The sequence below is a fragment of the Asterias amurensis genome, chromosome 4 (genome assembly GCF_032118995.1).
Source record: "Asterias amurensis chromosome 4, ASM3211899v1".
NCBI lineage: Eukaryota > Metazoa > Echinodermata > Asteroidea > Forcipulatida > Asteriidae > Asterias > Asterias amurensis.
Genome location: NC_092651.1, coordinates 3,453,741 through 3,481,643, shown reverse-complemented (window position 1 = coordinate 3,481,643; position 27,903 = coordinate 3,453,741). Strand labels below are relative to the sequence as shown.

Below are 27,903 nucleotides of genomic sequence, written 5' to 3'. Positions count from 1 at the left end.
GCATTGGAGAGGCTTACTGTTCTTGCTCACACGAGCGCCATGGGCGGAGCCTAATGGATCGGTCTATTTTGTGTGGGTGTTCACCTTCTCTTACGTAACTACGCAAAAGCTTCCCCAAAATCATGTGACAAAGTAACTGTCTCGATAGTCTGGATGAGGTATTTGAAATTTAAGTGGTAACTTGTTATCAAGCGAGGGTTTTCCAGACTATCCGGTTTTCCTCACTCAGGAAAAATCAAACACTTTCGATCTTGGCTGTGCTCCGTGGTCATAATGGATTGATGTGGCTGGCAGCTGAATGCGCCCTTGCATGCCTGCTTCTCGAACACAATGTAGCCGCGTCCTTCGCAATTCAGCTCTTAGCTGCGAGTAAGGATGATTAGCCCCCCAAATTATTATATTATAAGCATGTCATTGTACCAGACAATATTCAAATCTAACATGCAAATGGCTTATGGGTGCTGTGGGCTATTCCGAGGCCTGGATTCACCCACCTTCCCACTTCTAAATGTCTGTACTTGTTTGTGTCATCTCTCTAATCAACCAGGTGAAGGTCATGCACAAGCAGTTACTACTCTTCCACAATGCCATCTCCGCTTACTTCTCTGGGAACCAGCAGGCCCTGGACGCCACCCTCAAACAGTTCAACATTCGACCAAAGTCTGGTAACGAGCTTACACCCTCCTTCTTGGAGCAGTGAGGGGGGAATCCATCGGACAGAAAGGCAAGGACAAACAAACTCTTAAAGGACAATCAGTGCTACCCCTCCCCTCAATTTAATTTTGTTTGTTTTACTGTACAAAAATATCTAAGCTAGTTTGGAGGGGTACAAATACACTAGCGGACAATTTCTCAGAGAGAAAAAATAGACAACTATTATTTTTACTACAGAAAACTATTTAGTTTACCTGGGGTGGATTTCACAAAGGTAGTCCTAACTTAGGACTAGTCCTAGGCAATGCTAAGAGATAGGACCAGTCCTAAGTTAGGACCAGTAACTCATCCTAACTTAGGACTGGTCCTATCTCTTAGTATTGCCTAGGACTAGTCCTAAGTTAGGACTACCTTTGTGAAATCGACCCCTGCTAGGCAAAAAGTTAGCAGGGCGCGAATGTACAGTATAAGAAATGTTCTTGAAGCGAGAACTAGACACTAGTAATACATACATTCATGCTATTTAGGGGGGTTGGTTACCTCTTCTGCTAAGCATAGTTTTTTTGCTTAGCTGGTCTTCGACTTTGATTCAATCATTTGCTTAAAAAAAAGGATGACAATAATTTTACTTTTTTTTTTTTTAATTGTTGTTAAAGCTCAAACCAATTTTCCTGTGTAGAAACTTCCTGATTGTCCTTTTGCTGAGGTGAATTTGCCTACAGAAATAACTAATAAAAATCTGGTAAATAGATATGCTTTTATGTACTATTATTAATCTTTAAATGATCAATCAGTGATTGCTATAAGCAGATGTATTGATCAACAGTATTTATCTGAGGTCATCAGACTAAAATTAGTCACAGTAATTTTATATTCGATACGACAGCTAAAGACAGAAGACTGCTTCAAACGTTCCGTTACACAACAAACCGTCAGGGTAGTATGGTGTATTTTATTTGAGTTGTCAGAAAATGGTACATGCAGTACCACCGTTTTAAGTTCTTGTATTCATTTTGAAGGGAATGTTCCCTTCTCTTAGTGTTATCGTTCTGGAAAAAAGCAGACTACTTCACTCTACTTACCGGTAAAGTCAAATTACTAGTTTGCATATTCCCTATGCCGCGAGGCAATAATGCGTGATCGTAAAGCGTTTTTGTTTAGGCCTTTATCAGGGTATTGTGCGAGGTGTTTTGGTACACTCAAGTTTTTTCTTCTGCTGTTCAAATGTTTGGCGGCATGCCTTACTACTTTCAGCAGCCGCCTCAATCATATCCCAGTGATCAATTTTTGTCTACCTTAACGTCTAAGCTTGGGCGATATCACGATATTATCGAATATTGCGATATTAATTTGGAAACGATTTCGATATCGGATGGAATTGGTTTTAATCGAAATATTGATATATCGCGATATATCGCGATATCGATTAAATATCGCGATGTATTTGCTAGCTGAGACATCTTGCACCCCATAGGTTTGGAGTTAAACCAGAAGAATAGGTCATTAAAACACCTCTCTTATGCTATGACTGTCTCTTCTACAACTTTCACTTGGAGTTTGAAGACTGATGATGTCAAATTTCATTAATCGCGATTATATCGAATATCGCGATATATTGTCGGCGATATATCGTGAATAAAATAAATCGATATCGCCCAAGCTTAGTCCCTTCCTATCTGCTTCAATATCTCTGCCCAAACATCTGTTCCTCGCTGCCGCAATATCTCTGCCCCAAGATCCCTGCCTCACTGCCTGTATACATGGACATGCATCTCTGCCCCTAGATACCTGCCTCTCTGCCGCCACATCCCTGCAATGCTGCCCCAACATCCCTGCCTTGCTGTAGCTAAGCACAACAAAATTGTGGTTATCGGATTAAGGTTACCAGTCAAAATATCATGCTACATGTACAACTTGTGACTGATATCCTGCTTGTGACTAAAGGAAAATCACTCTCTTTTGGCGATTTTGCATTTAGTATGAGCCGAGCTGTTTGCCAACTTTTTAATATTCACCAAAGTGTGAATGCTCAAAGGGTTTTATCCGAAGCGTGGAGACAAGCCCTGACTGTTCGGAAGCGTCTTCAACGGTTGTGTAAAAAGTTTCACATTTCTGCGATACTTTGGATTTCCGTAACAAGAATTCAAACTGTGGAAGTGTCTGCGGAATCTTTAACTTTGTGCACACGGCGGAGTCAAAACAATTTTTAACAATGCTTTCATCTTGCTGCCAGAGGAAATTCTGGTGCTCACTCAACAAAGATTTTGGTAAGCTCAAAAACAAAAGTTTAATAAAATGCTAAAATTAATTTTAATGTACAAACATTAGGGCAAAATTTTAAGGAATAAAGACTTCAATAGTGATAATTACAATCGGAGCTTTCCTTTGTTTCTCATTTGTTATGTTTTGTGTGGTAGCTTTTTATTTTTTATACCATGTTAACTTCTTTCCAGTGCTGGAAAGCTCATCTTACTCATTGCTGTAGTTTGCTACTACACAGACGTCGGTAATTTTTTCACCAAATCATTCAGATCAAAGTGGTTGCCAGAGAGGTGTCTGGGTAGACTTGTGGACAAATCATTTTATGTCCGCGCGGTGATAGCATTCCAACTCTCTCCTCGATTCATGCGACACTGGCGATGTTCTTGCGAGACTGCTGGTCTCCCCGAGACTACTGCTCTTGCGAGACTACTCGCGCCGTCAATCTCACTTAATGGGTGAGTAGTCGGCAGCCAATAGCTTCGCACGAGAGCAGTGATCTCCAGAGGGTAGTATTCGAGAACTGAATCATTACGCCACCACCACGACTCGACCAACACTGCGACAAACCATTAACGACTTTTCCACAAGTCTAGTGTGTTGGTGTCTTTTGGTAACCCCGTTTTAAATTTGAACACTTTGTGTTTTTCGTCATTTACATGTAAATGTAATGAAAGTGAAAAATTTTGATACCGATATTTTAGTTTCAAGCGAAAAATTTGAAACCCTTTTTACCAAATCCTGGCTAAAACCTTGATTCAGAAGAATGATTGTTGACATTAAGTCTTTGTACTTCAACCCAAATGCAATAATCACATCACTTGTCTTGTTTTAGAGTACGCAATTATAATCACAATCACGCCATAAAACCACATGATATTTTCTTATTGTTTCAAACCTTTGCCAAATAAATACGACAGTTGTTTTATACTGTTGTACACCTGACGACCCATGCTAGAAATGGCATGTGACTAATCTAAACTGCACCTTTAGTTTTTGTGTCACAGTTTATCATTTAAAAAAAGTCAGTGGCTTGTCGATTCGACCCTAGCAAAGTATTTTTCAAAAGCTGACTAAGACTTTGCAAGGGTCGAAACGTCAGGCCTCTAACTTTTATTTCTTCATTTATACCATTGGTCATTTTGGTTGGAAAGTGGTTTGTTACAGCTAATACTATTTATCAGTTTATCATTTAAGAACACTTGTTGTCAAAGTTCAAGGGCCAGACAATGTACAAACATAACATGATTTGAGGGTGGACCTATGATATTAGCTTCATGAGCTGACAGCACTAGTTCCTAAGGCAAAGCAGAGAGAACTAGTTTGACAATTTCAAATACCGAGGGGAGCTAATAGCGACCGTCCACCCCAAATCATGTTGTATTTGTTTTACTAGACCTCGCACATATTCAGTTGCATCTCCACTATAATGCACAAGAGATTTTGAGCTTTCCCTTTTCCCATGGTGCTATTTTAGACAAAGTGCTCTCTGACATTGCAAAACACAATCCATGTGAACACTGGCAGGCAGATAATATCAAAGTCTTATATAGCGCCTGTGTCTACCAAACAAGGTACTCAAGGCGCTGAGTATATACAAACTTTCAGAAAGATTATTGCAGTGATGAATTCTGAGACCCAATTAGTTTGCACCTTATAAGGGTTTACAAGGTGCTACGATGCATACAGCAGCTACAGCCAGGAACACTGGGGGAAACCCCTTCTCTTTTGATAAGTGCACTGGGTTCTTTGACATGCGTTACACAACACATGGGACCAATGACTTTACGTCCCATCCGAAGGACGAAGCAATGGTTATGTGTCTTGCTTAAGGACACAAGTGTCACGGCTGAGGATGTGTTATTCACAAGGTTTATAAATTTAAACCCTAGACTTTCACATGAACTAGATTGTGTTTCTTGTAGTATGTATGCAAAGAAACTGGAAGGAGCTTAGCTTGACAAGTTTGCGGTCATTGCTTCCTATTGCAGTTTGGCTTGTTCTTGCGCATGTTGGTCCCTTCATGCGCATTTTGGCTTCTTCTTGCGCATTTTGGCCCCTTCTTGTGCATTTTGGCCCCTTCATGCACATTTTGGCCCTGCTTGCACAATTTGGCAACTCCTTGCAGTGAATAAGTGTTTGGGCACAGTACACGAACTAGTCACAACAAATTGGTGTGGGCAAGTTGGTTCTGCAAAAACTACTAAAAAAATTCACTGTTGTTGCAACTGAGTTTTATATTCATTAGCAAAACATGTTTAATTGTAAATATGTATCTTTAAACACATTAATGGATTTAGCTAATCAACATTCCATTTGTTTGTTCTTTATTTTGATCAGTTATATATACTGCTTTATTTTTTAGATAATTATTGTTTATAATAATAACTATATGTTGATGTTTTGCATAACCATTGAGTTAGTGTATGATCTTTTGATAGACGATTGTAGACAGCAGTGTGACGTTTTTTGAAGTAGGATATCATTGTTTGTGGCTCAGGGAACAGCCTGAATAATTGACTCCATAAACCTAGAATAATACACCAATCCATTAGGCTCCGCCCACAGCGCACATGTGAGCAAGAACACGTGAGCCTCTCCAATGCCATTATGCACAACTCTGCCGCGCGCACCAAGCATACGCGCATGCATTTTGGACTTTGGTTTTTGCAATGGTTGTGATTGGTCAATAGGCAATGGGGCAGAGCTTAATGGATCGGTCTATTGTCTCCTTACACCCAGGGCCCAATTTCATAGAGCTACTTAGCGGCCAATTTGTGCTACCTGTGCGATTTCCATTTCATAGCGATGCTAACCGTAAGCACACGAAAAGGCGTGCTAACCTTGTTGTGCTTAATGCAAATCCATTGCCACCTAATTTTCTGCTAACCTGTGAAATACAGCTACAGTAAGCACGTACATTTGCTTACTGCTAAGCAGCGCTATAAAATTGGGCCCAGAATAATTTGTTCCTTACACCCTGAATTATTGTCTCCTCACACCCAGAATAATTGTCTCCTTCCACTTAGTCTTGCTCAAGGCAGTCGAATTATTGACTCCGAAAAAAGACCGCCGCTCACAACCCACCCGTATACACTGTGCGTTATGTACATACACAACCGCATGCGTCGGCCGCATGCGTTTACTGGTACGAGTGCGGATGACTTGTGCACAGTAGTCGTACGCGCGTATTCAGCGATGTGACAGTGTATACGGGTGGGTCGTGCGGTGTGATCACACACACACTACGCAGTGTATACGGATGGGTTTACAACGGCGTCTTTTTCGAAGTGAATAATGCAACTGCCTTGCGCAAGGCTACCTTCCACCCAGAATAATTGTCTTTTAACACCCAGGTACTATTTTGTTATTGAACCCACAAGATATTTGAGTGAGTGATACTTACATATGTGTACATTGTATGTTATTCATTTTTAATAATGTATAAGTTATGGACTGAGGTGGTTCATATGTAGATTCTGAATATTTTGTGTCGCCCCATTCCTTTAAAGGCAGTGGCCACTATTGGTAATTACTCAAAATAATTATTAGCATGAAACCTTACTTGGTAATGAGTAATGGAGAGCTGTTGATAGTTTAAAACATTGTGAGAAACGGCTCCCTCTGAAGTCGCGTAGTTTTCAAGAATGAAATAATTTTCCACGTGTTTGATTTTGAGACCTCATAATTAGATTTCGAGGTCCCGAAAGCATCTGAAAGCACACAACTTCGTGTGACAAGGGCGTTTTTGCTTTCATTATTATCTCACAACTCCAACAGCTAATTAAGCGTAAATTTTCACAGGTTTGTTATTTTATGCATCTGTTGAAATACAGCAAGTGAGAAGACTAGTCTTTAACAATTACCAATAGTGTTTAGTGTCTTTAACGTAGTCAGGGTTAAAATAAATGAGTGTAACAAAGCAACTTGAACAGAGACGAAGCTTGACTTCAACAAACAGAATGGAAACTAAAATAAAGCAAGATAACAAATAATGAACTCTTGTTTTAAATAATATTTTTATTTGCATGAATGCTTTATAATAAACAACATAAAGACCAAGGTTAAGTAGAATCAACTCAAGAATAGAAACAGCAGACAGTTCTCTATTCAGGAGTTTTTTCTCATCGCTCGATGGAAACAGAAAAGAGAAAATTCTGCAAACACAATTTGGATGGGTGAGTGCATATTATTGTATTCTATTCCCAGACCTGATACTTTTTGGAGGTAGTTGCCTTGGTGCCCCTTTTCATTGCCTTGGTGCCCCTTTTCATTGCCTTGGTGCCCCTTTTCATTGCCTTGGTGCCCCTTGAAATGCTCCAGTAGAAATTCAAATTTGCCTCATCAGAAATGCCCTTTAGAATACCCTTGCCCAAACAACAATGAACTGAGTGTCAATTAATGTCAAGAAGTAGAAGGCTGTCTTGCATATATTGAACATGAATTTGTGTTCATCATTTATTTGTGTGCAGTAAGCACTGGAAGGTTACAAGGATGTGTTTAATGTCTCCGTCTAATCAAAATGTTAAAATTAGCCTTCCTTCCCTTGAATACTGAAAACTAGTGTCGCAATGGATTTGCGCCCTCTTTTCAATGAGACTTTCTTAGTTCTTGCGTGTGCTCAGACCTATGCACTCGATACTGAGCATGTATACGCATGCTCAGAACCGCAAAAAATGAACGTGAAGTCTGCTGCCGCCAGCGTCTCAAAAGTCTCCAGTTGTTGTTGGGGGGGGGGGGTTGAGTTTCCTTGATTGTCCGTTAACGGTAAGCGAGACTCATAAGTTCATATCAAGACCCCCTCTGCCTGATGAGCCCCTTGACGGTTGGTTCTCCAGTCTCTTCACAATTAAATTTGTAGTGTCTATGAACCGTTCGACGCAGTTAACAAAACACGTCTCCATCTTGGTCTCGAGGCGGGCACCAGGCCGAGCGTCCGCAAAGCATTTCTCCCAGCAAGTGTCTGTCAGCTTGTAGACAAGTTGTTGGAAGGTCTGGCGTTGGCCCTGTACTGTGATGAAATGGGCTAGTTCAGGATCTGTATCAGCCATGGCTGTTGTTGTTGTGTACTAAACTGCAGGTCCTGTTTGTAGTGGAAGGAAAGAAAAGAAGTTTCTAATTATTATTTCAATTTGACAATTTGTCATAAATCAAATTGACAGTAAGGGCCCACTTTTAAAGCTGGTAAGCAGCAAATTATGCTTAGCAATTTAACTGGCTAGGCAAGAATTGACAAAGGTACCAGTCCATGCAATGGTGCTCAGCTCTCCGGCTGTTTTTGCCAAGTTAAACATAAAATTACAAGAGAAACTGACTCGGTGACTTGGTAGGGTCAATTTACGAATTTACCCCACGAATAGAAAAAATAAAAAAACTACAAACTAAATTATTTCATTAATTATTATATTAAATTAAAGAATTTTTCAGTGGCTAAAAAGTTATAAAACAAAATAGAACACAGACTGCAGTCAAACCTTTCAAACAAGGAATTGAAAAAATATCCCATACAGGAGTATTTGTAAAGTTATGAAAGAACGGTCAAATTTCAATCACTGAAGTCGGGATGGGGCCGAAAAGGGGGCAGCCCCCCCCCCCCCCCCTACACTAGCACACTACGGCCGAAAGTCCACACCGTTTTACCGCCTGGCTATTTTGGTCGCTGTGACTCTCATCATTGCTCTATTTAATCAGAATAAATCAGCCTGCCTTCATTGTTTTGTCCCCAAAATATTAAACTGCAAGTAGATAAATAGGAAACTGACCTTTTATGTGAAAAATAATATTATTAATTGCGAACGTTGTGAGAGAAACCGAACCCGTGCATATTTTGCAGTGTAGCCTGACCCCAGTCGTCCTCCTATACGTGCTGTATAAAATGTATAGTGTTCAGACAACTCGTCCGATAGACAACTCGACCGTTCATTCAACTGTACGTTTGAGACAACTCGACTGAGGTTTTTGATGAGGCTGAAACCAGACATACACACAACATGGCGTCAGATGCAGAAAACAACAAGACTTCGTCTTATCTTTTCACCAATGAAGACGGCGAACCCCTGAAGTTCTTTATTAGACCGTCAGAAACTAAAGTGAGATTAAAACCATTGGTTGAGGTGAGTAGACTTTTGATTTTAACTGATTTTTGTTTTTTTAAAATAGTTTAAAGAGTTTGTTTTAGCGGGAAGTTTGAAATGTTAATTTTGTAAACAACCGAAGTCGAAACACAGCATAAAGACGTGTAATTCCGACAGCCGGATTTTGTTGGTGTGGTAATTTTCAAGGAAGAGCCATCTTGATAACAGCAACGAAACAGCCTAGACTACTTTTATTTAAATACTTTTCGAATAGACACAGGGTCGTGGCTCTGGCTGTATGTCCTTAATTTTTTGTAAATATATAAACAAAATTATAAGAAACTCTTGTGAAAATGTCAAAATTTTCATGTTATTTTAACAATAGACCTGTGGGAGTGGTATGGTGGCAATACATATAACTTAAGATGAGTTGTCGAGTACAGAGAGCCCCAGTTACTGGGAGGATAACTTTCCGTATGGCGCCACCACTTTTTCACTCATTTTTACAAAAAGGGATATATCAATCAGGTAAATTAGATACTATATTATTTTATTTCGAATGAAAAAGTGGTGGCGCCATACGGAAACTTTTCCTACTGGGAAGTAATCAAAATTATCCAGTCCAATGATTGATAAGGGTTTGTATAGTAGGTCGTTGCACTTTTGTTGTGTATTATCGCGTCAATCAAACAGCAGCAAGTAGGCCCTACATGTACAATGTAAAACAAATCTATTTATTAAAATATTATTATGCAGCACTATACTATATCATATTTTAGAAAGTAATTTAAAATGACTTAAACTTATTTAAAATGCCGATGCGGGAAAATCGTTGGAATAAAACTTTAAAGAGTCATATGATAAGTATAATAATGTTTTTTTTTTATGAATGTCAAACAAAAATTTAAGCTACTCAATATTATGTTCATTCAAATCAGAATTTTTTTCCCATCCCATCTTGGAACACTCCCAGCTACTAAGAGTCTTCCAAATTGAAATAGCATCGCCCGACTAGAAAAATTTGATCCGACATGACAAGAGCGCTAAGCGTCTTTTGTGCTAAATTTTTTAATTGTTTGAGTTTGACACGGCAATGGTGCAACGTTTAGCTTCCTTTGCCATTTCTGTCTGCCCGGTGCCCAGCTTGTTGCCTGGTTTCACCACTACCATGTTTTTTTTTAAATGCGCCTAATAAATAGATATAATTTCACTAAAACTTCGTAGATTTTTGTCTTCTTCTTGTTTTTCTATGCAAGGAAAGTCGCCAGACACACATGGCCTTCAATATTCAATGGTGCAATCCTTATTCAGCTATCTATAGCTATACTGAAGGCCACTTCAAGGTGTGGGCTACAATCAACTGTTTTTCCAGGAGCTGTTGCCACCTACTCCTGGGGCTGAAACAGGGTTACCCCTTTATAGTCAATATACGGATGAAGGCATAAATGATTAAATATTTGTTTTTCTTGCATACTCTGTAGGCTCATGGTGGTGTTGTGAGCAGTAAGCTTGTGGGGTCTGAAGCAGACTGGATCAAGTAAGATATTAAAACCACTCAGTTTAAAGGCACTGTACACGTTTGGTAATTGCTCCAAAATATTAGTATAAAACCTTACTTGGGGTGCGTTCCACTCGCGCAAACGACTCGCAACTGTTCACGCAAACGTTTTTTATCTTTGGAACGAATGGTGTGTATACGCAATGTCAATATGGCAGCGCCCTGAAATGAAGATGACGCGCACCATACAGAGTTGTTTTTTTTTTACTTTGTTTTTGCTGCAATAGTCCTCTTTTTACATTAGTACATCAACTAATTACCTTTGTTATTCCAAATCTGCATTATCATCCACCGAAAATACAATGTAATTATGTTTGTGACAAAGAAATAATACCGTATGCTTGTCCGCCATTTTAAACACCACTCGCCAACACCTCAGAAGTTTGTTCGCCTAAAGTTGCCAAAATTCGCCAACGGTGGCGGCGAACAACTCGTTCCATTTGAAATTGTTGGCGAACGTGCGCAACTGTTGGCAACGTTTTCGCGAGTGGAACGCACCCCTGGTAATGAGCAACATAGAGCTGTTGATGGTATAAAACATGGTGAGAAACAGCTCCCTCTGAAGTAACATACCAGGTAGTTTTCGTAGAAGAAGTAATTTTCCACGAATTTGATTTCAAGACCTCAGAATTACATTTTGAGGTCCCGAAAATCAAGCATCTGAAAGACAAGGGTGGTTTTTCTTCCATTATTATCTCGCAACTTCGACGACCAATTGTGTTCAAATTTTCACAGGTTTTTTAGTTTGTGCTAATGTTGAGATACACGTTGAAACATGTCCCATTAGATATCAACAACAAAGTAGTTTAAAGAGTATTGTTTGTGTCAGTCACTGTCAGTCATGGTCAAATTGGTTGCCTTTTTAATTGAACATCATCAGCGTTAAGGAATGCACTAACTGACCTGTATGCAGGCTGGTATTCTCCTTTGTAAAGGGCTCTATGAGGAAATTGTTAATTGTAAATTTCTACTAGAGCATTTCAAGGGCACCAAGGCACTGACCAGGGGGCATGGAGGCAATCGCTTTGTTGCCTCCGTGAAGTATCGGGCCTGCACTAAAACAAATTGACAAACACGTACAGAATATTACAAACCTAATTTGAAATTTGACAGCATGGGGGCACAACGTGGATTGTTCAGTCCCATAGAGTTATATATTTAAGAACTAGAGGGCACACTGGCCTAAATACGTGCCCCGGCATGCGCGCAGGCGGCCTTTTTCTAAGTTGACGAAACAGCATCTCACAGTGTGTATTTGTGCGGCCATTTTGTAAGTTGACGAAACAGCATTGCGTGAGCATTCAACAAAAAAAACCTCCAAGTTTACATTGTTGTAGCTGGTGCCTCACTCATTTTTTGCTTTTAAGACAAATAAATTTTCTAGCAGTTTTTTTTTGCTAAACAGCTTTATGAATCTGAGCCCAAGAAAGCTCCATTTGAAATACACAATTGCCTCATAGAGTGCACAGGCCCCATTACCAAGGAGAAAATGCCTTGGTGCCCTCGCCCTTTCAATAGCGAAGCATACCGGCCTGTGAATTGAATTAAATAATGAATATTGTTATATTATTTGTTAAATGGTATGCATTATTGTTTTTCGATTTGACAGATTAAAAGCTGAAGGGGATCGAGTCCTAACAAATAATGACTACTTTAGAGCCAAATACATTGATGACTGCCTTGACGAAGGTGTAATCCTTCCAATGGACTTATACAGGTAATAATAATAGTGCTGTGTAATTCTTGTGTATCACTCATACAATGACATAAGTATATTGTACAAATGATGAGTGGCTCAGAGTGGAATGGGAGGAATATTGTCGCAAGGTAAAATTTGGACTGTTCCATTTCACGAGGCGAAGTCGAGTGAAATGGAACAGTCCAAATTTTACCGAGCGATAATATTCCTTCCATTCCACGAATTAAAGCCACTCAATATTTGTTTTATATAACTGACATATAGATCCTTGTCATTTGATGTATTTTAAAACTATAACATGAAAAATCACACAAATTACTGACAACCAAAAACCATATAGCGCCGCGTAGCAGCAACAATGCACAAATCGGATCACAACCTTTTGCACAGGTTTTGTTTTAGCAGCAGCGCGGCGGCGCTGTACTGCTCAAAAACATTGGGAACAAGGATGATCCTAAATGTTGAATGGGAAATGCTATTCCCCATGGGCGAATAGGTCTTTTTGATCGCCGGTGCGGATGGGAGTAATAGTGAATGTCACGTGAAGTAAGTTCCACCAATCAAATGACAAGGATCTGTATGTCAGTTATAAAAAACTTTTTTATTTTTTATTTTTTTATGCAAGTCGCCAGATACTCAAGGCCTGAAGGCCACTTCAAAGTGGGCTACAATTTATTTTCGCCAGGGGCCGTTGCCACCTACACCTGGGGCTGAAACAGTGTTACCCCTTACACTCCATGTAGGCTTGGGTATCATCCATCAGAACTTAACTTAAGTTGAGTTGCTTGCCACAGTGATTTGTATAGTGACTCTAATTGCTTCCCTTCACATAATTTGATTGTTTTCTTCTTTTTAACATGTTCTTTCCCCAGAGTACAGCCAAGACAAGGTAGATCACCATCCCCGACAAACACAATAATAACCGATGTCAGCACACAAGGGTGAGTTTAAAGGCAGTGGACACTATTGGTAATTACTCAAAATAAATATTAGTGTAAAAACCTTACTTGGTAACGAGTAATCATGGTAATAGGGAGAGCTGTTGATAGTATAAAACATTGTGAGAAACGGCTCCCTCTGATGTAATATAGTTTTCAAGAAAGAAGTAATTTTTCACGAATTTGATTTTGAGACATCAGATTTAGATTTTGAGGTCTCGAAAACAATCACCTGAAAGCACACAACTAAGTGTGACAAGGGTGTTTTTTTTTTCTTTCATTATTATCTCGTAACTTCGACGACCTTTTGACCTGATCTTTTTACCTTTCAAGATTCAGGGGACAATTTTTGACGACACTTGTGGCCATTGCTTATTTCTATGGTCAAACTCCGCAAAAAGGATAGACAAAGTTTAGCTTCATTCAACACTGGGTTTTTGACATCATGTTTTAACATCATAAATCTCGGTCAACTTATTTTTGGCTCAACCTGTATGTTCAATTTATTGAAGGAGAAATTACTACACTAAGAATGACGACTTGGCCATACTGACCTTCACTTCCAAACACACAGACAGCAAATTTTCCGGCAATCAAATCTGGAAGAAGATGGAAATGCTGAAGGTAACAAAATATTAATTTATTTTGATATTTTTATCTTAATTCTTTGGACAATGCAATAATGATAACAAGTAGAGACAGTCCAGGGAAAGGAAAAAGAAAAGAAAAAAACTGTCATCAAAGGTCCCACTTTGCAAACAGACTAGACAAAGTAATACATTAACATCTATTATATCGTTGCGGTACCCGCTGCCAAAACATAGGATTCGAACTGCCTCTAGCTACCGGGCAACCTTGGTAGTCTAGTTGGTAAGACACTGCTCTAGAATTGCAAGGGTCGTGGGTTCAAATCCCACCCGAGTAACATGCCTGTGATATTTGGTCACAGGACTCGGGAAAGTACTGAGTATACAATGCTAACACACATCGGTGTATGGGTAAAAACTAAAAATTAATAGACTAGACAAAGTAATACATTGTTTGTTTAGATGATCTTTCCGTCAAGGGAACTCGGCAAACTCAAATAAAAGATGGATATACATTATGTTAACGCCAAGCTGGCAACAGCCAATCTCTCTCATACAAACATTGGTTTAACGTCTATGATTATGAATTGCAAAAATCAAGAAGTTGTGATTAAGTAACTTGACAACAATACTTATTCTAAATGGTGTTTGAAGCTTTGCATGGTGTGGAGAATAAGAGTAACTATAAATATAAATATGAATAGTAAACTTGCGGGTACAACCATGAGTAAAAATCTCTTTTGAAGGACTGGTGGCTCTGAAAAGAGCCTGTTTGGTCTTGACGTTTTGAACAGTATTCTCTGCTCGTCTTCAGGAGAATGCATGATCCTGAAAACGAGCAGAGTATACTGTTTGAAACAGCGAGAACAAACCGGCTCTTTTCAGAGCCACTACTCCTTAAAAAGATATTTTACTCATGATTGTACTCGCAAGTTTTACGATTCATATTTATATTCATAGTTACTCTTAATCTTATTCTAGACAGATGTTAGCTGGGTATTCAAACCCACAACCTTGTGATTGCAAGTACTGCAGTCATAACCACTTGCTCACTTGTGACTTTAAAGTTATCTATTGTTTTAGTGGACTTTCACTATTCACAAACTGTACAGCACATGCACATACTTTTAAAGTATTATGACCTTGCATGTAGTGCAGCCCTGATACTTCACGACGGCAACGACAGCAATTGCCGTCGTTGCCCCTACCGATTGCGGCAATGCCCTTCAAAAAACTTTTTTTTTTCTTTTTTTTTTCAAACTGCCGTTGTGCCCTTCGCAACTTTTTATGGTTGCCTTGATGCCCTTTGAAATTTTTGAAAATTGCCTTGGTGCCCTTAATTTTAACAAAAAGTAAAGGCAAAACAGCCTTGCCCCTTAAAAGCTGAAGTATCATACTTTTAGTTTTATGACCTTGCATGTTATGTAGTGTATACACACTCAGTCCAGTCTGCTGTGGTTTATAAAATCAAACACAGTACATTCTCAAACCAAGAAGTTGTTTCTTTTTCAATCAATGTTTGGAGCTGTACTTGATATAGGATCCTCAAAATTTTTTCCTATATACTCAACAAACGCTCCTGCTTTGTTTCAAGGACCAAGTATCATCTTTGATTGTGTAACAATAAATGAACTTTGACCTATGAACCTTTAACCCCTACAGATAACTGAGCACTCATGGCAGTCGATGCGAGATCGCTTTCTGAAGAAACTGGAAAGACACCTTGTTGACTTCATTGCAGACCAGAAGAGAGCCAAGGAAGCAACTATGAACGGTAAATCATCTGGAAGCGAAGAAGCAGGCTGGAAATCTACCTTAACGGCTCCGTGGAAGGAATCACCGAGAAGGAAAACCTCCTTGACGTTTAAGAACCCACCTGCCATAGTTCCTAAAGTTGCGGTGAAAAGTACCACTGCCACCAAAGCTGTCTGGGCAACTAGCTCGGACTTTGCTGCGGAAGATGATGTTATTGTGACAGTACAGAGTGCAACTAGGGAAGCGAATGAAACGGTTGCAGGTGAAGTGTCAACGTCAACGAGCAAAACAAAGGTGGCCGATACAGCCAAAGAGGTCTCGGGAGGTGAGGTCGAAGAGCCAACAGGTGAGCATGTTTTTTTTAAAGGGTTTTAAAACCTTTTGTAAAAAAAAATAATAAATTTCCATGATATGAATCCCTACTCACTGTGAATTAAAGATATGCATTTAAATTTACCTGTAGAAGTTTCAGCTTCATGGTGGTCAAGTTTGTGAGCAAAAAAGTGAAAATCACAGAGTAATCTTTACAGGAGAGTCGCGTAAATACACATTACACATGCTTCAATTACTGAGGCGAAAATTATTTTTGTCAAATTGTTTTACTCATTTCTCAAACTACAGCACTTCAGCAAGTAATATATAAAGGGAAGCTACCTACCATCATTATCTAAAACAAAGTTTAATGTAACTCTGTGGACATTGTGTTTTGTCTCGTACAAAAATAACGAAAACTTATTAAAGGCCTCCGGCTAATGTGCTGGCACTCTTACTACCAACTGAGCTTGGAAGGGTTCTGGCTGAGCGGTTAAGAGCACTACATTCACACTCTGGTGTTTCTGATCAGCAGAGTGAGGGTTTGAATCCCCAGCCATGACATTTGTGTCCTTAAGCAAGACACTTAACCATTGCTTCGTCTTTCGGATGGGACGTAAAGCCGTTGGTCCCATGTGATGTGTACCGCATGTTAAAGAACCCAGTGCACTTTTTGTAAAGAGAAGGGGTTTGCCCCGGTGTTCCTGGCAGGATTTGCAGCATATTGCGCCACAGCACCTTGTAAACCATTACATGGTGCTTAAGGATTAGGTCTTATATCTCAAAATTCATCCCACTCCTCGCAGTAATAATACCTGGCGCTTTGTATCCTTTGGCAAAAGGCGCGTTATAAATACGGTTATTATTATTATTATTATTTTTAGCTATCTAGTCCTTTGTTTGCAGTCTCCCTGAGCAATAGAGCAAAAACAGGACCCAAGCCGTGGTGTTTTCTGCGGCAGAGTGTGGGTTGGAATCCATGATGATGACTTTTTTTGCCCTTGAGAAAAGCACTTGACCATAATTGTTTCGTAAAATTTTGGGAAGGCAGTGCATTTTTCTAGTGGATGAAACCCTAGGTTACATCCTTATGGAATGTGAAGGGGTAACCCTGTTTAGCCCCAAGAGTAGATGCCAACGTCACTCACGCCAATTGACTTGGTTCTAGAGCCCCAAATCTGTAAAGTGCGGCCTCGTCACATGTGATTCAGAAGAGTTTTTTTTTTGCTCTCTTGCTAACATTTGGAATGATCAAATTCCTTTCTTTTTACAGATCCTATGGATTCTTCGCTTAATAAGTCGACTGAAACTGACTTCCTCGAAGAAGACAACACAGCAATAGAAGGTGATCAAAGCAATTCCAGTAGTGACTCGGACTTTGACAAATATCTCATGGAGGAAGCAGAGCAAACCTTCGTACAGAAGGCAAAGGTAAAACAAAAATACAACTCCTCTCTTTCATCCATGAGCAAGTTCGAGTGGGCACAAATAGTCTACCCGTGGTTGACTACTGACCAGCAACGAACATGCGCAGTGACGTACTCTCCCGAACGACTCATTTGGAAGTCTAGTCAACCTTCCGCCTTTTCGCTACAGTGTCACTGGTTCCCCTCCGCGCTTTACACATGTTAGAACGGAACATGCTGTTGGGACCAGTGAAGAACATGAAGAAACCTTGGTCCTGAGGCTGGTTCCAAATGGTCGACCACAGTAGTCAACCAATGGTCGACCAGCCTGGGTTGAGTCTAAATAGTCAACCTTTGGTTAAAGATTGTGCTCCATATAAAAGATATTTTATAGATCATGACACTTAGAGCAATATTATACATATGTATACATACATACTTGTACATGTACATATAGGTCATTTGTGGATACGTGCGCATTACAAGTCTTATAATTATAATTATTTGTATAGTGCCACTACGTCAAGGACGCAGCGCATTAGATTTGATGTTTGATACAGATCTTGAAGGTTATCCTCTCTCAAATTGGCAGCCTGTAAAGATCGTGTAAATATGGTGTGGTCATACTTTTGGGCACGACAGACAAGTTTAGCAGCCCAGTTTTGTAGCCGCTGCAGTCATTGTATGTCTGTTGAGTTTGACCCAAACAGCAGGGTATTACCATAGTCAAGCCTGGTAAGAATCAGAACACGGACAACAAGATGGCAAGTGTCCTTATCGAGGAATATGCTATTGTTACCTACCAAGCAATACATCCTGGGTACGAGGCAAAATTGCCCAACGGTTGACTTTAGTCCCTCCCTCGAACTTGAACTTGGCTGCGTTTGCATCTCTGAAATAATGGCATTTTGAATTCAGCCCAAACAGGCCGAGATGGAGACTATAACGATTCTTGACTCTCAAGAAACTGAGAATGCTGGAAGGACTACTGGCCAAGATAAACCCCTTACTGATCAGAATATTTCCGAGAAGAGCCCTATCAGGTGAGTGATGGGTTTTTGGGGTGTCATGACCGAGTGGTTAAGAGCGTCAAACTCAAGTTCTGGTAAGAGGAAACTATAAATTAATAGAAAACATTCAGGAGAAGAATACTGTTCAGTCTCCTGAAGATGACTAGAGCAAGCTAGTCGAAACGTTGAGACCAATTTAAGAACTGACTCCGCGTTAGTACAGTTAATTACGATCCTATAAGCTAAGTAGTAGTCCCAGACTATTTCTATACCATCCGCCCAGGTAATAGTTAAAAAAGCAAGACAGTTCTTTTCAGAACTGAGAAGTCTCCCGAACCCCCGAACATCTACTCCGCGGTAGTAGAATAAAGCAAGACAGTTCTCTAAGAACAAACTTTACCTGGCAAGTACATACACACATGGTGTTACCGCAAACCAAATATATATTGATACCTCACCATGCAATGCCTCAAATCCTATATATACTGTTCTAAACGTCGACACCACACCGGCTCTTTTCAGAGCCAACACTCCCACAAAAGAGATTTCACACATGGTTGTACCTGCAAGTTTACTCTCAGTTTCATTCTCTCATGTCTCTTGTGTTTTTACTTTTACAACATTTGAACCAAAGAAGGTATCTACCTGGGGATTTAACGCCATTAAAGGCACTGGAAACTAGTGAAAACCTACTCAAAACAACTGTAAGAAAAACAATTGAGACTGTAAAACATTGTGAGAAATGGCTACCTCTGAAGTAGCGTAGTTTTTGAGTAAGAGGTAGTTTCTTACGCAAATATTAAAATACTTCAGGCATGAAGCCTTTTATGAGGCATCTGATAGCACACAGATTTGAGCAACAAGGGTGATCTTTTGTTATTCTCTTGCAATTTTGGTGACCAATTGAGTCCAAATTTTCATAGATTTGTTATTATACTCTTATGTTGGGATACACCTAGTAAGAATTCTTGACTTTTACTATTACCAAACATGTCCAATGCCTCTAAAGCGTAGATTATGCTCTTTTCAAACAGATCAAATAATTTGGTTTTACCTGAGTTGAGAACTGACTTGTTCTGCTTGATTACATCACAAATGTTCCTGTATCTTTAACATTTCACTTTAAGGACTCCAAGGCGATCACCCCGGAAGCGAACTTTGAAAGGAGACCTTGTGGTCGACATAAACAGAAGAGTTTTGTCAGCGTCAAAAAGGAAGTCGAAATTAGTCAATACAGCCAAAGGGGTGTCAGGAGGTACTGTCTCAGAGCCAGCGTCGGCGTCAACAAGCAAAACAAAGAAGGCCAATACAGCCAAAGATTTCTCAGGAGGAACTGTCTCAGAGTCAGCGTCAACGAGCAAAACAAAGAAGCCCAATACAGCCAAAGATTTCTCAGGAGGAACTGTCTCAGAGTCAGCGTCAACGAGCAAAACAAAGAAGCCCAATACAGCCAAAGATTTCTCAGGAGGTACTGTCGAAGAGCCAACAGGTTCGTGTCTATTTATTTATTTATTTATTTATTTATTTTTGAGGGGGGGGGAGGTTTATTGGGTTTTTTAAAAACATTTCAAAAGTCACAGCAAAAAGCTGAATTGCATTTGAATTACATACAAAACATTACAATAAACATGTTAAAAATATATATTTATATATATAAAAACGGCACAAAAGACCTACGATAAAAACATGAAACACCAAAAAAAAAAATTATCATAAGTAAAAGAAATAATTTTAAAAAGTGAATGAATTATTTAATGAATTTGTGGTTGAACAACGACATATTTGAACCAACGACCTCCGGCTAGTGTGCCAGTGCTCTTACTACCAACTGAGCTATCTAGTCTTTTGTTGGAAGTCCCCTAGGTGTTTTAGTTCACCGAACCCATGCTCTGGGCCAAATTTCTTAGAGCTGCTTAGCGTAACAACAAATATGCTTAGCAGAAAACGGTTACCAGCTAAACAACAATTGCACTTATACAATTGGTATCTTGCTCATTGTTAATCATTATTTTTTGCTTAGGCAGCTCTATGAAATTGGACGCACACGTTGTCAGCGGCAGAGTTTGGGTTCGAATCCTGATCATGATTCTGGTGCTCTTAAGAAAAAGCACTTGCTTCGTAAAAAGTAGAGATTACAGTTTAGGCAATATCTCATTTCGAGAAAAAAGAGTATAAACAAAATCTTTAAAGGCAGTGGACACTATTGGTAATTACTCAAAATAATTATTAGCATAAAACCTTTCTTGGTGACAAGTAATGGGGAGAGGTTGGTAGTATAAAACATTGTGAGAAACAGCTCCCTCTGAAGTGCCATAGTTTTAGAGAAAGAAGTAATTTTCCACGAATTTGATTGCGAGACCTCAAGTTTAGAACTTGAGGTCTCGAAATCAACCATCTAAACGCACACAACTACGTGTAACAAGGTTTTTTTCTTTTTTCATTATTATCTCGCAACTTTGATGACCAATTGAGCTCAAATTTTCACAGGTTTGTTATTTTATGCATATGTTAAGATACACCAAGTGAGAAGACTGGTCTTTGACAATTACCAATAGTGTCTAGTGTCTTTAGCTCTCTCGCAACCATTTTGAATGAACCAAATCCCATCATCTCACAGATCTGATGGATTCCCCTGCAGCTAAGTCGACTGAATCTAACTTTCACTTAGATGGCGACCAAAGTGGCTCCAATAGTGACTTTGACTATGACAAATACCTCACCATAGCAGCAGAACAAAACTCCAGAGAGATGGCAAAGGTAAAACAAAAATACAAATCTCCTTTTCAATCCATATTTTATACAACACGACAATTAGAATTCAAAAGGCGCTATTTCATCAAGATTATAGTGCACATAATAGAAATGGATATAGGATATAGGCGAATCTTAAAGGAAAAGTAAACTGATGAATGTTTTTTTAAATGTGTAAATATAATTATATACATACCATATGTGGTGTGTCATGTCAAGGCCGAAGCAATGGTTAAGTGTCTTGCTTAAGGACACAAGTGTCGCGGCTGGGGATTCGAACCCACACTCTGCTGATCAGAAACACCAGAGTTTGAATTTGGTGCTCTTAACCACTCGGCCACTACACTTCCATTTAATTATAAGAGTGAATACCTTGGGTGTTTGGACCATGTGGTTGGATGGTGTGGAGGTGCCTTATCCACAACTTCTCCCCACTCCAACTGCCAACCAACAGGCTTACTTGGTGATGCATGTACAAAGTTTGTTTCAAAATGAAACAAACTGGCTGCGTTTGCATCTCTGAAATAATGACATTTTGAATTCAATCCAAACAGGCTGAGATGGAGACTATAACGCTTCTTGACTCTCAAGAAACTGAGGATGATGGAGGGACTACCAGCCAAGATGAAGACCTTATTGATCAGAATCCTCCCAAGAAGAGCCCTTTCAGGTCAGTATTGTATGTCACCAGAGAGGTTTTTAAAACCTTGGATTTAAAAAAAAATTATTGGCTGTGGGGTTTATTTATTCTAACTTTTCCTAACTGAGGATCGGTCCTTAGATTTAGGACAAGTCCCAGCCGAAAGATCGATCCTGAATAACATCAATTTCACAAACTTGTCCGTGTTAGCAAAAACAAATCCTGCAATGTTCCTTTAAAGACACTATCGGTAATTGTCAAAGACCAGTCTTCTCACTTGCTGTATCTCAACATAATGCACAAAATAACAAACCTGTGAGAATTTGAGCTTGATTGGTCGAAGTTGCGAGATAACTATGAAAGAAAAAATCACCCTTGTCACACGAAGTTGTGTGCTTTCAGATGCTTGATTTTGAGACCTCAAATTCTAAACTTGAGGTCTCGAAATCAAATTTGTGGAAAATTACTTCTTTCTCGAAAACTACTCCACTTCAGATGGAGCTGTTTCTCACAATGTTTTGTACCATCAACCTCTCCCCATTACTCGTTACAAAGTAAGGTTTTATGCTAATAATTATTTTGAGTAATTACCAATAAAAGATTTCCGAGCCATATCAAGGACTCTTCAAATTCATCTTATCTATTTTTTTTTTTTAATTGTTCCGAGAATCCTAATTTGAGATGGACCTGTCGCACCCGTCCTCACTCAAGATTAGATGAAACGGAGCTCTGGGGTGGATTTCACAAAGAGTTAAGACTTATCTCGAGTTAGGATGAGTTACTTGTCCTAACTAATAGGACTCGCCTTAAAGACACTGGATACATGTGGTAATTGTCACAGACTATTCTTCTCCCTTGGTGTATTTCAACATGCACAAAGTAACAAACCTCAGGTTACGTAAAGTCTTATAATGTATCTTTGATATTTCACGTCAAGGGCTCCAAGGCGAACAACGCCCCGGAAACGAACATTAAAACAATACTTTCCAGACGACACTAACAGCTCCTCTGAAGACGGCAAGATTCATCCCTCTCCAAGAGCCAAACATAAATACAAGAGGCAAGTCATCCTTGATGAAGACAGTGAGGATGAGAAAGATCTTAGTGATTCCGGTAAGAGTTGATTGCTTGTTTTCCGTTTTGTAAATGTCAGGCATACAACTTTTCTGCGGAATTCCGCGTAAAAAAAAAATGATTGGCGCTAAAAATAAATTAGCCTAGTACATGCCTGGCACCAACAATGTACAACTACAATAATATAAAATAAGCCTAGTACATGCTAACAATGCACCTTAGAGCATAATAAACCTCAACATTTTCTATGGTACCATTGTGGGTCTCATGTCCCGTGGCGTTTCGGCTGCCTGGCTCTGCACTTGCGTTGTGCCTTCGAAAATTTTCCTCTTTTATGTTCAACGGGCAGTTGCATGCCTGAAATGTGATGGGGTCGTCAAATAAAAAATATGGAAACTAACAAGGAACAACTAGATGAAATATGAAGGTTTATTCTTAAAGCAAAGAAGACGCAGAAACTGAAGTTGATTACATCTTCGTATACAGAAAATAATCAAACTTTATACAATAAGATATTAATGAAGAAAAAATATAAAAGAACTTTTAAAGTGAACTATTTACAACCACTGGCAAACCAATGAACCCTTCCCATGAAATATGCTAATCACATTCACGCATGCATACAGACCCTGTTGGTTGGCAAACGCCCTAGAGTTGTGCACTAAGCAGACGCGCAATCGCGTCTGCGTCACGCAGCCATTAGCCGTGTACAAAACAGCGCGATAATCCCTCATTTTGCCAACCAAAACATTAGTGCGCATGCGCTATGTGTAATTTACATATTTCATGGGAAGGGTCTATTAATCCCCCAAAAAGAGCTTGAGATGTATGGTCTGGTCACGGTAGCCTTTACTGATGAACACTTACATCGTTTATATCTATGTTCAGAAACTAAATAGTGGAGCACCCAAGACTGATGTCGAATTACTCAAAAAATAGATAAAACTATTAACTACTTTTTAAAGTTAAAAGTAAACAATTCATTTCAGTGGGAAAAAAAATCACAATACAGTATAATTCATTTAATGACATACCTTCTATAAATAATAACGCGTATTTTCTTGCTCAGATTGTTCAAGTGCTCTTGATGTGAATGATAACCACGTCTATCTTGCCAGCAAAGACATCCATGATTTGTCAGTAACCATAGAGGTATGTTTGAAATATTCATGGTTTTTTCCCCTCGTGTGTATTTACCTCATGTATGCTCAGTACTTTCCCGAGTTCTGTGAAGAAGAGAACAAAAGGCAGGGGTCGATTTCTAGCAGTGTCTTACCAACTAGACCACCGAGATTTCTAGCAGTGTCTTACCAACTAGACCACCGAGATTGCTAACAGTGTCTTACCAACTAGACCACCGAGATTGCCCGCTAGCTAGATGCAGTTCGAAACCTATATTTTCTCAACAATTTGATAGATGTTGAATTTGCATCATGGATAAAAAAAAATTAGTTTGGTTTTACCCTACACAGATGTGAGAAGGTATACACATTCAAAACTGGGACCTATAGCAAAAGAGGACAGTTGGGTCCAACGTTCGGGAAAGGTCCACAGCTGGAAAATGTGTACATAAAAGAATAATAATAACAATTTGGGGGCTAATCATCCTTACTCGCAGCTTAGAGCTGAAATGCGAAGGTGGCTACAACATGTTAGAGAAGTAGGCATGCAAGGGCGCCTTTGGCTGCCAGCCACATCAACCCATTATGACCACGGAGCTCAGCCAAGATCCAAAGTGTTTGATTTTTCCCGAGGGAGGAAAACCTGTAAAACCCTTGTGGCACAGCAGAGAACCAATGCACAACTCAACTCACATATGGTCCTGTCCTTAGTACTTTCCCGAGTTCTGTGAAAATAATTACTGTGCAAGGGTAAAACCAAATTAGTATTCTTTATCCTCGATGCAAATTTATTATCACATTGTGTCATTTCAATTGCCAATGAATACATTTTTACTGCAAAACCAATAAAACCAATAGACTTATCCATTAAGCTCCGCCCCATTGCGTGTTGATCAATCACAACGCAACGAAGGTCCGACACTAAGGTCCGACATGCGTGTGCGTATGTTTGGCGCACGCGGCAGAGTTGTGCAGAAAGGCATTGGAGAGCCCCACATGTTCTTGCTCACACGTGCGTCATGGGCGGAGCCTACTGGATCGGTCTAGTATTACAGTACTAAAACATATATTTTGTCTTCTTCCCATCTTTGTGCACAGAGAATCATGGAGAAATATTCTGTGTCAAAAAAGAAAGTAGTTAGTCTTCTCTACATACACAGTGGAGACGTTAGTCAGGCCGAGAAAGATCTGGAGGCTTGGGGGCTGCAAGAAGGTATAATAATAATAATAATATTAATAATAATATAAAAACTATTATTATATATGACGTATCACCATGAGGTCGCTATGCGCTGTAAAAGGAAATCGACAACTATTGTACAAAGTAAACAGATGTTTTCAACCGGGTTTTGAATTGTTCTGATGTCTCAGCCTGTTTAACAACCTATGGAAGACTGTTCAATAACTAAAGTGATGCATATTGGAAAGAGCGGGAACCATAAAACTTGGTTTTGATAACTGGGTATTGTAGGCAAATTAAATCCAATTCAATTAATTTCCTTGCATACATGAAAGTACACAACATAGTTACACAAAAATAAAAATATACTGAATATATAAATAAGATCAAATTAAAGGCATTCGGGTCGATTTCACAGAGTTATCACAAAGAGTTAGGACTATAGTCCTAACTAGTCCTAGGAGATATTAAAAGTGTTTGGCTAGTTCTAAGTTAGGACTAGTAACTCGTCCTAACTGGAGGTATGACTAGTCTTAACTCTTTGTGAAATCCACCCCAGGGTTGGTACTTGTTTCTTGGTAGCGATCAATGGAGAGCTGCTGATAGTATAAACATTGTGAGAAACGACTCCCTCTAAAGTATCATAGTTTTTGAGAAAGAGGTAATTTCTCACTAAAATAATAAAATAATTCAGCTGAAACCTTTATGTTATTCATCTGAAAGCGCACAAAGTAATGCAACAAGGGCGTTGTTTTGTTCGTTATACTCTTGCAACTTTTGATAACCAACTGAGTCCACATTTTAACAGATTTGTTGCATATGTTGAGAATACCGGTCTTTGACAATTACCAACTCTGTCCAGGGGTGGATTTCACAAAGAGTTAGGACTAGTCTTATCTCGAGTTAGGACCAGTTACTTGTCCTAACTTAGGACTATCCATGCTATGTGAAATCGACCCCAGTGCCTTTCAGAACAAGGTACTTACCGGTATAAAACTTGAACTTATAGGAATGCTCTTGTTTATGTCCCCTGTTTGTTTTAGGTCAAATGATTTGGTCCGTAGAGGATGATGAATCATTGAACAGTACGGACCCACAAGAGATTAACAGAATCATCAAAAAGTTTGGACAGCCAGAGGTCATGAGGCGTCAAGCGTTCGTTTCTTTATAGTCGGGGTGAGCCAGTTTCTGACGACAATGGTTCGAGTTTAATCAAACAAAGCGCCCTCTCTTGGGAAGCAACCTGTCAGCTTAAGCCCGGTTCATACTTCATGCGAATGTGATACAAATGTCGACTTCACAAGTTTCCCAACAAAATTCGCATTGAGTTTAGAGTAGTGTTCAACTCTCTTGCGAATATCGCTGCAAAAAGGGAGTTGTGGCGTCAAATTCACATCGCATTATCATTCGCAGGATTTATATAATAATAGTCATACAAATTTGGTTAATTATCAACTCTCAATAAGCCATTTGCGTGTTAGGTGTGAATATTGTCTGGTACAATGACATGCTTGATCAAAAGTTACCACTCTACAATTTGTCGGTCGTACCACGAGATGACCTTACTGACTAAAATAATTTTTGCAAATATTTTTTTTAAACAGATTATTGACATACTCCATTCTTGATCTATTCAATCGTGATTTTCTCCAAACACGTTTTTAAAAACTGTGAACGAGTTAGGTCAGTTCGTGGTAAGCGCGACGAATTGTTGCACGCTGGGACGGGGACCATGGTGTTTTGTACAGCGAGGGTTAAAAATGACACTCTCAGCTTGAAGTGCCTTTGTTGTATGGACATTTACAATACTAGCCTTGCTCAAGGCAGTCGCATTATTCGCTCCGAAAAGACGCAGCTGTAAACCCACCCGCCGTATACCCTGTACATGGTGTGTGCGATCACACCGAATGACCCACCCGTATACATACTGTCACATATCGCACGAATACTGTTCACACAAGTCATCGCACTCATACACCACTAACCGCATGCGGAGGCCGTCAGGCCGACAGCCTTGTAGGATCTGTGTTGAAGCCACTGACCTCATTACTATAATAAGCGAAGAGTTCCCACGGTCAGCTCATTACCATAATGCCCGCGAAATACGAGACATGTTTACCTCACACACCGCCACCACGGACACATGATAGGGTCCAAAAGTCGTGATAAGGGAAGTGCGTGATTGGACGTCAAAATGAATAATTCATTTGCCTCACATCCTGTGTTGTCTGATAGGTCTGACGAACGATATACATATTCATGAGCTGCATACTAGCATATCCTCGAGCCCCCCCAATTTCGTCCACTATTGGAATTTTTTCAATACAACACATTAAAACGGGAAGATACAGATCCGACAAGGCTGTCGGCCTAACGGCCTCCGCATGCGGATAGTGTACGGGGGCATCGTGTCGTGTGATGTTACGCACAGTGAATACGGGTGGGTTTTTATACAGCGGCGGTCTTTTTTCGGAGTGAATAATTCGACTGCCTTGAGCAAGGCTATTACAATACTGGTGTGGTGTGGCCGAGAGCACCGAACTCAAGCTCTGGTGTTTCTGATCAGTAGACTGTGGGTTCGAGTCCCGGTTGTGACACGTGTGTCCTTACAGGCACAGGACACTGTTGGTAATTACTCAAAATAATTGTTAGCATGAAAACTTACTTGGTATAACAGGCAATGGAGAGCTGTTGATAGGTTAAAACATTGTGAGAAACGGCTCCCTCTAAAGTAACGTAGTTTTTGAGAAAGAGGTAATTTCTCACTCAAATAATAAAATACTTCAGCTGAAGCCTTTTTATTGTGCATCTGAAAGCACACACATTTCTGCAACAAGGGTGTTTTTCACTCATAATTCTCTTGCAAATTTGATGACCAATTGAGC

The 27,903-nt window shown here is 39.6% G+C and overlaps 2 protein-coding genes across 4 annotated transcripts in view; both read left to right on the top strand.

The window, feature by feature from the left end:
• Window positions 1-3,026, top strand: part of LOC139936409 (arfaptin-2-like) — a 30,815-nt gene extending 27,789 nt beyond the window's left edge. For all 3 annotated transcript variants that reach the window (XM_071931230.1, XM_071931229.1, XM_071931228.1), the window contains one exon: window positions 548-3,026. In XM_071931230.1, coding sequence (XP_071787331.1) covers window positions 548-700 — 153 coding nt within the window. In that variant the 3' untranslated portion in view covers window positions 701-3,026. The remainder of the gene's footprint in view (window positions 1-547) is intronic.
• A 5,654-nt stretch (window positions 3,027-8,680) lies between these two features.
• On the top strand, window positions 8,681-27,013 carry LOC139936407 (uncharacterized). The gene is made up of 15 exons (XM_071931226.1): window positions 8,681-9,026; window positions 10,469-10,524; window positions 12,155-12,262; window positions 13,117-13,185; window positions 13,695-13,806; window positions 15,432-15,870; window positions 17,110-17,267; window positions 18,161-18,285; window positions 19,380-19,741; window positions 20,870-21,009; window positions 21,558-21,673; window positions 22,581-22,756; window positions 23,787-23,869; window positions 24,937-25,051; window positions 26,062-27,013. Exons 1-15 carry the CDS (start codon window positions 8,904-8,906, stop codon window positions 26,187-26,189), a joined length of 2,310 nt encoding a protein of 769 aa, XP_071787327.1. The 5' UTR covers window positions 8,681-8,903; the 3' UTR covers window positions 26,190-27,013.
• The last annotated feature ends 890 nt before the right edge of the window (window positions 27,014-27,903 follow it).